The sequence below is a fragment of the Erpetoichthys calabaricus genome, chromosome 1 (genome assembly GCF_900747795.2).
Source record: "Erpetoichthys calabaricus chromosome 1, fErpCal1.3, whole genome shotgun sequence".
NCBI lineage: Eukaryota > Metazoa > Chordata > Cladistia > Polypteriformes > Polypteridae > Erpetoichthys > Erpetoichthys calabaricus.
This window is the reverse complement of record NC_041394.2, coordinates 71,273,696-71,290,152: the sequence shown is the minus strand read 5'-3', so window position 1 is coordinate 71,290,152 and position 16,457 is coordinate 71,273,696. Positions and strand designations below refer to the sequence as shown.

The following is a 16,457-nucleotide window of genomic DNA, read 5'->3' as shown; positions in this document are numbered from 1 at the left end:
ATCTACAGAATGATTGCTTTCTTAAGTTTTAGTGCATGTTAAAATAATTCTTGAAACAATCTGAGGACAATAGCAGGGTTAAACTGCTTATACTGTATAACAGTTTCTATATAGACATCAACATCTACGACAGAATTTTTGCCAGGACCACTTGAGATTGTATAAACAAAAATTAATAGATTTTTATATTTTTGAAATTTGAACATAAACATTATGATTATAACATAAACTTGCTGGGATTGGTTCCAGCAGACTCCCGTGACCCTGTGTTCGGATTCAGCGGGTTGGAAAATGGATGGATGGATGGTGTGCTTTCATTTGACTCTGATACTTGCTTTGGTGAGTGAAACTAGATTTTTAACAGAAGAAATTGCAAGTGGGGCAGTACTGAAACAAGTTTTAAATGTTTTTTATGAATATGTCCATTATGAAAAGGGAGAAAGTTATCTTATATTGATACTCATGATGCATTTACATACTTGTTTCATATAACGGCATATCCCAAGTGTTTTCACAAATTTTTGAGAGACTCTACCCACTACAGTACTTAAAATAAGCCCAGATTACCTCCCATCTCTATAAATGGATAAATTCCATTTCACACTTTGCATATGCAAGTTGTAGTACTAGGGTGTTGTGCCGTGTTAGCCATTATGAATGTAGAGAAAAGCCAAGCCAATAAAAGGTGTCATTTTGCTTGGCTTTTCTCCATATGCAAGTTGTAAACCTAGATAGTGATGGTACTTTTTTCTATTCTTTTAGAAAACAATTAGTCATTTACACTATCCAAATGTCTGAATTAAGTTAAAACACATCTGAAATAGATCTAGGATGACAGGGTGGTGGAAATGGAGAGACAGTAAAATTCACAACCCACAGGTACTGTGAGGCATTGGGGTAAATTGTGACACAAAGTGTCAAATAATGCCTGTGACAGCTTGTATGTTGTAGAAACAACCCATGTACTGTATCTGTGACTTTTCATTTTTACTTTCCTAACAGACCTTTATTTCACAATGCATACTCTGAAATATGAATTTCTTTATAGTCACATGTTTACTAGCCATTACTTCAAAGCATGGGGACGTCTGAAGTGAGGCTGACAGGAGAGACGGTGTAGGCACACAACTTCTTCATTTTGTTTTCTTATCCTGGGTGTGCGCATTTGTGCACACTTGTAACTCAATTTTCATTTTCTACCAGACTGCTACAGGCAAATGTTTTATTTCTTGATTATTTGTGGTTTTCTGACATTTAGCCTTTACAGTACAATCAACTTGCTTTGTATCACCCAAGTGTAGCTCTTAGTCACGTTTTAATCTCAGAGAAGACAATAATAATAAAATTAGCTATTTCAATTTATGTTTTTTGGTCACTGCCAAAACACAGCCGACATGTTTTGTGAAATTATGAGCTTTGCCACTTCAAAGTGAGCATATATTTTGTGTTTGGACTTACCCCTAACTGTAAGTTGTTCAGGGTGATTTGAATAAAATTACTTCATAAAAAATTTACAAAGCAAGTGTCAGGGACAAATGGCTACACCCCACTATTCTAAAAACAAAGGCTGTCTTTCTATAAATATTGAACTATTAGGTCATTTTTTATTTGCTTTATTAACACCAAAACATCACTGTCGTCAGGTAAAAATCTAGGTTTTCCTTACCAATAAGTAACACTAAATAACTGTAGTTATTTGCATGCATGCATGTAAGACATCTCAAAATTATAAAATAGAACCAAATTAAGATGACCACAAGTGTGAGTAGCATTTAAGGAACAAGCAGCACAGGCAGCTCAACAAGGGAATGGCGTTACTGGTGTGCATTAGTTAGTAGACACTGTTCAGTGACTGAGCCAAATGGTTCTACTGACATTTTATGGGTGCATTAATTACAAAATGTCATTCCAACTTAACTTTGTGCGAGTTTTCATTTCAGAGAAAAAAAATAAAATAAAAATAGAGTAGCTCTAATGTCCATAAGACCCACCTTTCCCATCAGGCAGAATCTGTACGAGCTCATATGCAGATACATCTACAGAGCTTAGACTGTGCTTCTCCAAAGCTTTGCTGATAACTGATGGTGCTTTATCATTGCTGTTTACCTGAAGGTATACCACAAAAATAGGGAAGAAACATAAAAATCAACATTAAAGCAAAAATGAACATTATTAAATAAAATGGTTAAAATGTTTAAGTATTAGCTAGGTTCCAGAACAAAACGACATTCTTAAACCCGACACTTCATGTTAGTGAGGGACAACAGCCATTTATTAAGACACAATAAGGCAAGAGCCAACCCTGGATGGTGCACCAGTAAAAATCATAGGGCCTGATTTTAAGTGTATGTTATAAAATCTGTATACTGTTAATTTTGGAAAAGCAATGGGAAATTCCTTTCTATGTACTACTGTATTAAAAGTACTTTTAGCCATTCTTAAGTACTGTAGTATGCTACTATAAATTCCTTAATTTATTTTTTAAATTAACACTCAACACTTCTTATGTACAAATTATACTTGAGGTTTTGCTGTGTAGAAAAAAGCGGAGTATACGTCTTTGCAATGCTTTTTACCCAGAAAAAAAAAAAAAAAAAGAAGCCAGCTAACCAAATAAAATGCAATGTAATAAATAATGTGCCATCCTATTCAGATAATAAATAGTTATTCCAAATGGTGATGAGGCAGTAGACAATAGCTGATAAACGATGGTGAAGGGCGAAGTCTGTATGACCAGTGAGGATTATAAAAACTTATTCTACTTAAAATATGAACACATCAGTACAACTTCTATATTTACCTAATCATAATAATTGACTTTATAATCTTTATTTCAATTGTAAGTACTTCTGGAATATCAGAGCTGTGCACGAATAGAAAGTGCATTCAAATGGGATACAGCAATTAAAATTATGATAGGACCCTTGTCCAGTTAGTGAGAGTGAAAATGCTTCCAATTTATGCAATGCTCTGATTTTTGAGATTTAACAATATTTTAGTAAAAATTTAATGCACATTGTGAGGATATGAATGGATAAATAACTTGGATTATGCAATATAAGAAACTTGTTTTTTTTCTTATATTGTAGTATTGTTTGCTGTTGTTTAGTGTTCGCCTACTGTCAGCCCCACATTGTATCCTTGTGATCTCCTTCTTCATAGGAGCACAAGATTAAAAATTGTTCTCAACTACAAACACCACAGGGTAAGTAAGTAAGTAACAGTTAAAAAAATATATATAATTTCTGGGTGGAGTATTCATTTAAAGGCTGAATAATTAGCAATTTGTTGTTCACTGTATACTTATAGATTGGGAAGCACTTTTGGATCTACTGTGAAATATACAATATATAATAAGTGGTACTGCTTTCCTGCCTTGTGCTTAATGCTGCTGGGAGAGGCTCTGTAACAAACAATGTACAATTCATTTTTTTCAGATATATAGTGAGTGGATATTTAATACTTTGTATTTCTATAGTCACATCATTCCTTTTACAAATTTTAAAACACTGTATAACCCCCATAAACAGTTTATAAGATAATGCATGTTATTTGGTAGTTCTCATCTTAGAGTAATAAAATAATGTTTGATAAACTTTTTTTAAAAATGCTTAGTTACACTAGTCAATATTTAATTTACTCTATAAATAAGGCAATCAAAAGCATAACCACTGAAATGCAGCTACATTCATGCGAGATAGTACTGACTCTTTTGAAAACACCAGGTACACAATTAAAATGCAACCTGGTTAAAAATGCATAGAAGTAGGACATAACAGGCAGTGCTCATGACACAGTGGTTTCTACTTCATTACGCTTCTCCTTCTATAACATACAAAGGTTGAGCCATTTGAATTGGTTTAACATTAAAAGAGCCCCAGTGAGCTGTTATTGCACACGATTACCTTTACGACAAAGGCTGAACTCAATGGTGACACCTGTTAGTGTGCATTTTAGTTTGTAAAAATGCTAAAAATATTTTTCTTGTGACCATCTCATCTGACTTGTGTATACTTCAGTAGCATACTAAGCTGTTAGATAACAGATGTCTAACAGTGTAATCAGCTTACCAATATACTTCTGTACATGTTGCCATCCTCCAAATTCATACCCACTCGGATGATCCTGATATCAGATTCTGCCTTTTGACCAGAAACTGGAGCAGAAGAGCCACAGGATGCAGACCTTCGATGGGATTTCACAAAAGGTGGAGGAGACAAAGTGGATGGTGGGGATGGCAAAGAGGGTACAGAGGTGGGTGTGGAGACTACAGTGTCTAAGCTCGACACAGATGGTGACTTTGTGTGCTGAGAAAAATATTACAGGCAAATGAAGTATTAGATTCAAAAGACCAATATTATAGAACATATTTTATAAACAAATAAATATCACTAAATATGATACATATCAATAAACTGGTGAACTGCCTTAAATGTTACTTTTCAAGTAGTTGTCATTACTCATTGATTTAACAGTTTTAAAGTATATTTTTCCACATATAATCAAAGCTGCATTTAATTCGATTTACATGCAAGCTTACTTTGTAAAGTACTTATTGATTTACAAATAATGCAGCCACTCAAACCATAATCGTGAGCTGCTGGGATCACATTAATGTCGACCACAGTCTGTAAAAGTATCAGGCATAAGGCAGAACTTAATTGAACAGCAATGTCAAAGGTGAGTCAGGTCTGACTGGCGTCCATAAGACATACCAGTGCAAAATGGGGAACATGTACTGTAAATCATCACATGATTTTGAAAATAAAAAGATGAAGAATGAAGAATTAATTTTTACTTTTAGAATTTATTTCTGAATGTAAATTCTATATTGTGAGAAATCTGTTCAGGTTTAAAAAAAAAAAAAGCTGAATAAATAATTTATAACCCTGTTATTATATGAATATTAAACACTGCTTGTGTTTTACCAAAAACGCTGCTACAGTACATACCCTACAGGGAAAGAGATATTTTTGCTTTTTTGTATTTTGACTATTTATACATTTATCCCTCATTCCCTCAAATCTGCTGTTTCTTTTTTAGTGGTGTGTGGAGCACAGAACCGTATTCATCGCACTAAATACTAAGCCAAGAATAAGCCCTTAATGAGAGGACAGTAGATGCTGTGTAGTAAAGATTAGCTGGAGAAAATAAACAAGTGTACAGAAGGAGCATTCAGACTTTATCTAGAGAATATCAAACCAGAAATCAAGGAGCAGCAATACTAATCATGGTGTAAGCTTGCTGCCTAATAGCCTACATTGGGAAATTGTAATTGCTGCCAGATCACTAAAAAATGTGCAATAAACTAACATAGACGTGAAGCCTTCTTTCATCTTTAGCTGTTCACAGATTTCTTCAAAAGAGTAATTCTGATGAATAAAACAAAAAATAAAAAAAAAAAAGCGATCAAAACACTGAGACTGACACTTTGAAATATGCGAGAATAAAATGGTAACAATATTGATCATATTTATTTATATTAAACTGCAGCCTTTGAATTAAACTATTTCATCCCCTTTCTGAAAAATGTTTAAGTGAACCTTTATATCATACTTATGTTCTTCTATATTTTATATGATTTTAAATGTTTCTGGATTACTAATATCAGTAAATGGTTCCTAAAGGTAACACATACAGGCTGCAGCTGTGAAAAGCATAATATTGCAAAAAATGTACGTGTTATGAGAGTTTTGCCACCAGAAACTAAGAACAGATGGCTTCTCTGTCTGAGCCAGTTCTTGGCCTTACTCTACCTTAGTGAGTCTGGACAGCAGGGGATTACTTGGCTTTAGTTGTCCATCTGAAGTTGATGGGGAGTCAAGAGACCCTTCATTTGTAGTCCTTGGTGTCCCCAATCCAGGCCTATCCCAGGTCACAAAACCCATTGGCATAGCTGTGCCTGCAATAGATGTCAGGAGGCTAAAATAACAAAACAGAAAAAAAAAATTGTACATTTATTTATTTTTTACACAGTAAACATTCTGTCCTATACAAATACTATACATACACACTGTATACATAGATATCTACACATACTAGGAACAGTACTGTATGTGTTATTGTAATACAGACAGTTTTAACTACAATTCATGAATGTGTGCTACAGTAGGTGTGTCATCATTTTTCCTAATATTATGGACATGAGAAAATTTGCTTTGAGTGTTAAGTATTTCAGGGGTGTTGTTGTCATGAGTTAAAAACTTTTGAGTTTGCCACTTTAAAGAATTTTTGCTCCTGGCTTTCAGTTTTTGTAGCATTGCTGACATCACAAACCTTGCAATTTGACAGAATCTACCAACAAACTTTCACTTAGCAAGTCCTTCAGACACGGCCATTTAGTTTGATCCTCTGGGTTTCTACATTTTCAGAATTTTTCTCCATTTTCTGTGAAACCAGGCAATGGGGATGATGAAACTACGGCAAACATGGCGTGGTTTGTATGAGGCATAACAGTCAACTGAAATGCTGGTCTACAGCTGCAACGGTGGGTCACACTGTAATGCAACCATATCATACATACAAACATACATACATAAAGACCAAGAAATAATATTCCTTGTATTACTGTTAATTTTATTATATCAGTGGTAAAATGATTTATTCAATTAATGATTTATTCATGCAAGCTTGATTCAGCATAAGTAAATTATCAACAACACTGGAGAGCTGACAGCTTTGTGTCTTCCAACTTGTCTCTCTTTACCAATGCTTAATTACAAACAGAAAATCAGACTTCACTTACTCAGTGCAATGTGTGATTACAACAGTTGGTTTCATGGCTTTTGTTGGGGTTGCTATTTCAACGTGTGATTCAATTTCGCACGATAGCTTGTAACTAAAAAGATAAAGCAAAGCACATTGTGTGATGATCTGACTCCAATAACAAAATTCTGTACAGCTTTATAATAATTCACATTTACTTTACTGATGTTTTAACATTATTTCACATTAAGCTTATACATGATAAGGACGACCTGCTATGCAATTCACAACAGTGTACTCCATAAATTAAAAATATACACAAAGACATTTATTTTATACAATGTTATCCTCCTTGAGGAGGATTATGCAAAATGGTGAGCCTGTAAATATTCAAAAATGGGAATGTTTGCAGGCTACAGAACTTATAAACATGGCCTGTTTGATAGCAACCTTAAAACAAAAACAAAGGAGATGACATCATTGGTTTTATTGCATAGTGAATCACACATTTCACCACCAATACCATCAAATAAACACAAGAACAGTATTTTCTGCAAATACTCATATTTTAAAAACATGCTACAAATACAGAACTAAAAGTTTTGTATCATTCCAAAAATTCCTTTACTTCTAATTTGCCAATTCACAAAGCTAAAGTGTCACGCTTTCCTTCTTTATGAAACTAAGAATGTCAGAGTTATTTGCTTTCAGCCAAACCCAACATCTTTGCCAGCAGGTGGCATAAACTTTTAAACCGCCAAAAGCAATTTGCAGAAGCACAGACACCTTGTGCAGTGTTTTTCCTAAATGAGGAAATACTGTAAAATAATACAGTAAATTTACAGACAGACACAACTTTTCCATCACTTTTTCTGTATAACTTAATATTATATCATGGTTATGTAATATGTACAAAAGCAATGGCAATTATACATGATTTATTTCAGTCACAAGTTTGATTTTATAACTCATCTTTAATAGATGGGCTGCATTTCTGCTGCCATGAACACTGCTAGCCAAGGCTGAATTCTGGACTGAGGTGAATGCTGCATTTGAGTTTTATTTTTGTACCATTTCTGAGAAGCCATACAATAGGTAGGTTGAGGCTGTAGTAAACATGGTGTGGCTATCCCCTCCCCAGATTTTGTGTGCACCTCAGTTCTTCCCTCAATTCCTCTGCACACAGGGTATGTTCTCCCTCAATTGCAAAACATACTGCTAGCTGGCAGTCATTCACATGCTGCTATAGTAGTCCATGGAAGCTGCTGTTCTTCATGCTGCAATTGTGAAGATTATATGGAAAAAATGGTAGACATCTTAAAAGCAACAAATCCTGTATATTTCTCGAATTTTTCCAAGTATAGTACTAGGTTTAAAATTTCCTCCTTTAGTGTTCTGTTTCTTTCGATATTAAATGTAATACTTTGGGATTTCCTAAATGTTAAAATACACTGCAGGAATGGGGCAAATCATGCAGTCAATATTTCCTCATAACAAAACAGCTGTAGAATTTGGGTTGCATCAATGCAAGTGAAAAGGTAAAGGAAATCAGGCATCAAGTCCAAACCATTCAACTGGTGCTACATTGTACACTGTGTATCTTCAGGGTGTTTAGCCAGACTTCTGTGAAAATGCTATACATTGTAACATAAAACTGCCATTAGTGTTGATTGTGCAGTTAAAACCTGAAGATTTCAGGAGTGGTTAGGGCAAATGAAAGATATTTTGGTTACTCAAGATGAACTCATGTTGAAGTTTATTTGGAAAATTTTAGCTTTCCCTTCCTCTTGCACACCACCACCAGACAGGTGTCACAGCACCACTGCTAGGGATGCCAGGCCCTTAAAAAATACATAACCCCAAGCACACCTCAAAAATCACAGTGGCACAAAAAGCCTAGCCCAACAGCAGTCACTGACAAAGTGACATTGCAGAGGGGTGGTGTTGAGAGTTTCCCCTTGGAAATTTGAGAGTGATAGAATGGGTATATACCATTGAACTGCTAGGGGCGTCACCCACGGAGATGGGTATACGAATAAAAGTAAAAGGAGCTGGGAGGTGATAAAATGATGATAATAATAATAATAATAACAAGGTGGAGAAGGCAGTTTGAAAAATAGTCCAAAATACCACACAGTTTTTAAAAACTAGCCCAAAAAAAACGCATCTTTCAATAGCCCATTTTTTTTTACGTTGATTAAAAATAGCCCAATTGGGCTGGAAAACCACAGACCAGGCAACACTGACCATTGCAAAAACTTAACTGCCATTTTCTTAAATTTACACTACCTCTCAAACTGCTGAAACTTGTGGAAAACAAGAAGGCAATGCAGATTATTTTCTCTTAGGCCCATGTATTCTGCAATTGTACGAGCAGACACAGTTGGGCTTCTTAAGAGTCAGGAGTGGAAAATGCTGGTTCCTTTTTGTACTGCTAGTTACATTCAAGTCTAAAGCTAACGTAAACATGCAGACTGATGGTTATAGCAGTGGTAATGACATTGATCTTTAACTGGTTTTCTACTAATACCTGGAATTTTTTATGTGATTCACCCAAAGGTACATTGTTACTCCACTGTCCGTTTATATTATTAGATTAACATTTTTTTCATAATTTTTACTAATAAGTAGCATGCTTCTTGTTCATGCTAGCACATTCCCAGCAGCAGAGATTGCAACCCAAGAGCTAACAGTAGATGGAACACTTATCTAGCAATGGTTACACCTATTTAATAATTACCCACAATATAAAGTATGTAGTAGACTAGTATATAGCAGACCTAATAGCAAAGTATTATGATCGTTTAACTGACAAGTTTTGAAAGATGGATTTCTTCTACATTTCAAATGTGTCTGGCACCAGTGTCCATTTTCCAGAATTCAAGATGTACTTTAACACTAGAATCCTTGAAGCCTATAAAATATTTGTAATGCTGGGCCACCTTAAATTCCCTCGCACCACATCTTTGTTTTGCAAATGTGTCAATCAGCACAAGCAGCAAGCAGCCTGCTATCCCATCCCCCACCGAGGCTGCTGAAGTGAGACGCAAAATTCTCAAAGTTGTGTATCTGAAAGTAAGGTGTCTGGACTCGTATAGGGTAAATAATAAAACTTTATTTGGAATACATGTATTTAATGTGTGTTCCGTGTCTACAATGATCTATGTAAATGTAGGATGACAGGAAATATGTGTTCAACATTTCCTGCCTCACAACTAAAACAAATTTGTTCATGTTTTAGTAATAATTGACAAAATGTTGACGTAAAGTGTATAATATGTGAAGACTGAAGTCCAAATATCAAATAAACACTTTCACAAAAGCTATTACAAAAGAAGTGATTTTTTATTCAAAAATATAACTGAAGAAAAATAAATTGTTCAATGTACATGTTACTGGCAATGTGTAAAAAGTGAAGCACGACTCTCAATCGATACGAAGTAGACCTATCAGCTTGGCTGGTGCAGAGGTAAGGACTACTGCCTCATAATCAAGAGGTTGTGGGTTCGATCCCAGGTCTTCCTCACATTTACTGTTTTGAGTAGCAAGCTGCTATTATTATTACATTACAATATATAATAAAAACATACATTTGATTTGAATCTGTAACAGCTGGTGTAAATTTATGGTACAGTACTTGTAAAGGTTAGTGCTGAAGGGATAAAAGCAGAAACACAAACACAGCTCAGTCATTTCTTTTTGGTGTCTTGTTGAGCAAACAAACACCAGTGTCTATGGTGGATGTTACTTTTCCTTGCACACGGATATTCACATCATTCAAATGACATGTTGATTTTTTTTTATTCAAGAATCCAAGAAAAAAAAAATGGAATAAAAAAAAATTGTTCAAATGACATGTTAATGTGAATGTCAGTGTGCAAGGAAAAGTAACATCTTTTACAAGTACCATAAATTTACACAGGATATTTCAGACTCACATCAAATGCATGTTTCTGTTTTATAATAACAATAATAATAATAATAGCAGCTCACTACTCAAAGCACTAAATAAAGAGAAGATGTGGGATTTGAACCTATTACCTCGCCATTGCTAAACAACACCTTATCCACTGTGCCATCTGCGCAGATATGTGACGGCACAGCATTACCACTGTGACAACTGTAAAACACGCAAACACACAGGTATGCAAACATCTTTTACTTTGTATTGACTGATAGTTGGGCTTCTACTGTATGTCAATTGAGAAATTTCTTTTTCTTCAGTTTTATTCTTGAATAAAAACATACTTGTTTTGTTGCAACTTTTGTGAAAGTGTTTCTTGGATATTTGGGGTTCACACATCCTACATTTTATGTCAAAATTATGTCGTTATTACTATAACATATGAAAACATTTTCAGTTTTAGCCGTGTGTTCAGCATTTCTTGCCTCGCATTTCCTCTGTCATTCTATATTTACACAGATTGTTGTTGACGCAGAACACACATGAAATGTACGTATTTCAAATTATGATATTGCATTACCTATATAATTCCTTACAAAATTATTGCCAGATAAACACTTCAACACAAACTTGAACTGTGAAGATTGCAGCAGGGCGATGCCTTCATCTCATCTGATTGAATGGGGGGTTGCAAAACAAAAGTGGGCTATTAGCACAGTGATAAGGAGCTACAGTATGAGCGTATATATCAGGAAAATCTAAGGTGGTCAGGGACAACAAAAAAAAAATCATAAGCTCCAGGGATTCTAGTGTTAATGGATTTTTGAAGAATACTGTTTAATAGAAACACAATCACACACCACTGTTAACGAATGGAAGGTATTTCAGTAGAAATAACGAGGATAATTAAACAAAATCTAGCTGATACTGTATCAAACAAAAAGAAAGAGACTACAGATAATTTTGGATGCTGTATGTGGAAATAATGAAAACTGTTTCATTTCAATTTCGTTTGGACAAGCTTGCCAGGTTATCAGACAAAAAAAGACGTCACATATATTTTATTTTATAAACAAAAATTATAGACGTTGACAGTATTTTTTAAGATTGACATAAAACATAAATTAAATATAAAGTAAGACAGCATGCCCTCATTCCAATAAAAGGGTTGTGACTTTTGTTTGTTTTTCTCAAATAGGACTGCAAAAACAAATTGATATTGGAGTTCTTCCTTATCATTGTGTTTGCCCAAGAGATACCAAGGGAGGCAAAAGCATTAAAACATTTACCATAACATAGCATCCCCAACGCAGTACTTTAAAATGACCAACCTTTCAGCCTCACTCAGTTGAGGTATCTTGTCAAACCATTTCAAAAAGTTTTCATTGCGTTCAAAGACAAGGTTTTTACATGAGGACTGCAGCAGTCTGATCTGGGAAATGATTTCAAACTCCTGCCAGAAACACAAAAAGAAGAACATCCAGTCTTCTTCAGGGCACAAACTTGAGAAGTACATAATAAAATACCTAAAATCATTTTAAAAAGATTATAACTACAGGATAAAATAAAATAGTCATTGTTCAAAACAATCAGAAGCCCCTTGCACATATGCCAGCTATTGCTGGTAATTTACCAAGCTATCCTAAAAGCAGGTGTATCAGGTATCCTGGTAAACTCAACTCAACAACACATGAGAATTTCTCACTAAGCATATGTATTTAAAAAGCAAGAAAACTTGTGTTAAACATGGATAATGTATGATCCCAAATTGTAAGACTTGCCTGTGCTGATGGCAAATAAACCAATGAAATGAGAATGATGACAAAAGTAAACCAATAAAATGAGGGTGATGACAATTGAGAAGTCTATAACATTTTTTGTTTTCTATAGGCAAAAGCTACTTGAAAGCTGTCAAATTGAACGGATCCCAAAATAATGCAACTATTCTCCATTCAGAGCAAAGAGAAACTTCTTGAGTGCAGCGTACAACACAAGCAGCCTAGTGTCATCTGCTTCATACATGCCATGAGGCATAAGCAGTAGCGAAGTAAAGCAGCAGCGAATTAAGGGCTATGCTGCATTTACTTGGTTGAAATGGAGCTTCTTAAAATTTATAGGACTTATTTTTCTCCTTTTCTTTCCCATGAACAGTTTCACCTATGCTGTCAATGTATGTTTACAGATACCACTATGCAATAAATACATAAACAATAACAAACCAAACAACCCTTGACCATTGCTACTCACAAAAAAGACATTTTTGCATCTCAAAGAAAGGGCGAATTTGATGTGTTTGAATATCTTATTCGGGCTTCAGAATTATTCCCACTTACCTGAAACTGGATGTGTGTGAACACTGTCAACCCAAAAAATTACTGATGTCCCAGCATGTGTGAATGAGACAATCCCGATAAATTTTAGGGTTGATTAAACCTAGACTTTAACAGTTTCCATTTGTGAGAAAGTGGATTAATGAAAGAACTACATAAACAAAAAAGTCAAGAAACTGACCTTCCTCCTTTTGTCAAAATTAATATATCCATTCTGAAAAAGAAAAAAAAAAAAAGAAGAATTTTACATATCTGCCCTTTGTATTATATTACAAACAAATAATTGGTGCCTGTCACTGCCTAGCTACGGCCTCTATTGCTCAGAATACTTGGTGGATGAACACTGTATTCTGCAAACAAGCTTCCTTGGTGCCAAGGTTATTATAGTTAACAAAAACTAAAAAACTGAAACTATTATAAAAAAAACATTTTCGTAAACTGAAATAAAATTATTAATAAAACCAAAATGAAAAACTAAAACTAAACAAAACTATTAATGTAGCTGGAAAAACTATTAATGTAGCTGGAAAGACTAACTGAAATAAAATAATTTACTAAAAATATTTCTAGTTTTCGTTTTTGAATTACTATCCTTGCTGTTAGTCTTTAACCCTAAAACAGGAAGTCATTCACCATGAGCCACCTGCATATATTCATCCAGTGAACGGCAACTGGTGACAGAGGACGGGTGTTCACACAGCATTTGCAGTGACAGAGCAAGCTGAATAAGGGGGTGTAAAGCGTGTGAAATAGAAACCCATTTACTGTGCTGCCTTTTTTTGCGCTTGTTGTAAATCAAGATTTAATTCAAACGCCTGAAATCAGAATGTGCTGGTCAACAAAACCTTATGGACAGAAAAATCACGAGTGAGTAACATTTCAGTTTGTTTCTCAGGTGTCTGCTTTTTGTTGACAGTAATTTACCTGCCACTTTGCACAGGAAAAATCATTTTTACTTTCTCGTATAAAAAGTATTGAGAACGTATAGTAATCAGAAAATATAACCTCAAGGTTTTGATGAATCTTAAGACGTTTAAAACCTCCTGGAGTCTGAAAATACTGTTTTTTGGAATTATGTCTTTGTGTGTATAAACACGATAACTCAAAAACACAACGAGATAGATGGATGAAATTTGGCATGTGGTTGTTAAACCAAACCTGTAGATCTGTATTAACTTTTGGGCCAAATCCATCAACCTGAAGTGGTACTTTACCTGAAGATGTACTCATTTTTTTTTTTTTTTATTCATGCAGCTGCAGAGTCCGATTTATTCAACTTTACTTTTATAATAATTGTTCAATATATTAATTTGGATTTGTTGTTGATGGTCCTTTAATGTACATAATGTAAAAATAGAATCATTATGTTGCAGTTTACTCCTCAAATATGTATCTCCCCATATCTGAGTATATGAGAAACTCAAAGGGAGACCACTCCCGATTTTTGAAAATAAAACAACACTGATCGAAAGACTGACTAGGGCATCATACAAGATCAGCATATTGTTACTGACCAATCACTTTTGCTTTAAAAACGTTGTTTAACAACAAAGTGATACAAACTTAGTAAAATTCCAGAATTGGCAAAGTCTCTACTGAACTACATGTAGGTAGGCGAAGAGAGTCTGCCAAGTGATGAAAACCTAAACATACTAATGTGTTTTTGTATTTATTCTATATTTGTTAATTTATCTTTTTTAGTTCATATTCACAGCTCAAAATACTCGATATTGTGAAAATAATCCAGTGGCAGAATTATATTTTAAAATATTTGTCCCCCTTTTTTCAATGTTTCTCTCTCTCTCAAAATGGATAGTTGAAATAATATTCTTTTTGTTCTTAATATCAGCCATATTGTGCATATTGCATACCAGGGATTTTTTCTTGCCTTGCATCCAAACCTGCTGGGGTAGACTCCAGATTTCCTGTGATCCTACTCTGGATAAACAGGTTTAGATAATGTATATATTGTTCTTAATCTCAGATGCTGTCTCTGTCGTTTTGTGCCTATCCATACACCTATTACCTGCTCTTATTCTGCTCATTAACGGTTTACCATTCTTATACATGGGCTATGGGCTATTCAAGTCTCACTACCCCTAACCTTCACACTACATGCTTGTTTTTCTCTGTTTCTCTCAATACAGCTAGGTGGGGTCTGCACATTGATTCAAGTCTAAGAATCATGTTCTTCCTAAGCCCCCATGATTTTCATAATCACACCTGTCAGAACAGCAGAATCTGTTTTCTGATTTTTGATCTTTTCAGGCCTGCAGGTGGCAAAATTCTGCCTATAAATTGCATGTGCCTGAGATGGAATCGGAGATCAATATGACTGGTAGAAAATAAAGCCCAGTATGGCAGATTTTTGAATGCAATATTGAAGGCATTCATTATAAGCACATTGTCTTGGAGCATGATATGTTGTGTGTTATAGACATTTTGAGTAAAAAACCCTCAAACCTTAAAATGAACCTAAATTTCAATACAAATTGTCCTATTCTGGGCAATAAAAGGAAAAGATAAAAAGTGCCAACAGTCGGCAGAGATTTGTTCAGCACAAATTATAAAATTGCGTAGAATTGTTTATATTCATCCATCCATCCATCCATCCATTGTCTCCCGCTTATCCGAGGTCGGGTCGCGGGGGCAGCAGCTTGAGCAGAGATGCCCAGACTTCCCTCTCCCCGGCCACTTCTTCTAGCTCTTCCGGGAGAATCCCAAGGCGTTCCCAGGCCAGTCGAGAGACATAGTCCCTCCAGCGTGTCCTGGGTCTTCCCCGGGGCCTCCTCCCGGTTGGACGTGCCCGGAACACCTCACCAGGGAGGCGTCCAGGAGGCATCCTGATCAGATGCCCGAGCCACCTCATCTGACTCCTCTCGATGCGGAGGAGCAGCGGCTCTACTCTGAGCCCCTCCCGGATGACTGAGCTTCTCACCCTATCTTTAAGGGAAAGCCCAGACACCCTGCGGAGGAAACTCATTTCAGCCGCTTGTATTCGCGATCTCGTTCTTTCGGTCACTACCCATAGCTCATGACCATAGGTGAGGGTAGGAACATAGATCGACTGGTAAATTGAGAGCTTCGCCTTGCGGCTCAGCTCCTTTTTCACCACGACAGACCAATGCAACGCCCGCATTACTGCGGATGCCGCACCGATCCGCCTGTCGATCTCACGCTCCATTCTTCCCTCACTCGTGAACAAGACCCCGAGATACTTGAACTCCTCCACTTGGGGCAGGATCTCGCTACCAACCCTGAGAGGGCACTCCACCCTTTTCCGGCTGAGGACCATGGTCTCGGATTTGGAGGTGCTGATTCTCATCCCAGCCGCTTCACACTCGGCTGCGAACCGATCCAGAGAGAGCTGAAGATCACGGCCTGATGAAGCAAACAGGACAACATCATCTGCAAAAAGCCGTGACCCAATCCTGAGCCCACCAAACCGGACCCCCTCAACACCCTGGCTGCGCCTAGAAATTCTGTCCATAAAAGTTATGAACAGAATCGGTGACAAA

General features: G+C 35.9%; 1 protein-coding gene across 8 annotated transcripts in view; it reads right to left on the bottom strand.

The window, feature by feature from the left end:
• The window catches only part of rgl2 (ral guanine nucleotide dissociation stimulator-like 2), a 90,453-nt gene that overhangs the window by 6,444 nt on the left and 67,552 nt on the right, over positions 1 to 16,457 (bottom strand). For all 8 annotated transcript variants that reach the window (XM_051929288.1, XM_028801544.2, XM_051929298.1 and 5 more), the window contains 6 exons: positions 13,121 to 13,153; positions 11,941 to 12,062; positions 6,746 to 6,838; positions 5,757 to 5,922; positions 4,071 to 4,307; positions 1,992 to 2,106 (listed from right to left, as the gene is read on the bottom strand). In XM_051929288.1, the coding sequence (XP_051785248.1) occupies positions 1,992 to 2,106; positions 4,071 to 4,307; positions 5,757 to 5,922; positions 6,746 to 6,838; positions 11,941 to 12,062; positions 13,121 to 13,153 (766 nt within the window). The remainder of the gene's footprint in view (positions 1 to 1,991; positions 2,107 to 4,070; positions 4,308 to 5,756; positions 5,923 to 6,745; positions 6,839 to 11,940; positions 12,063 to 13,120; positions 13,154 to 16,457) is intronic.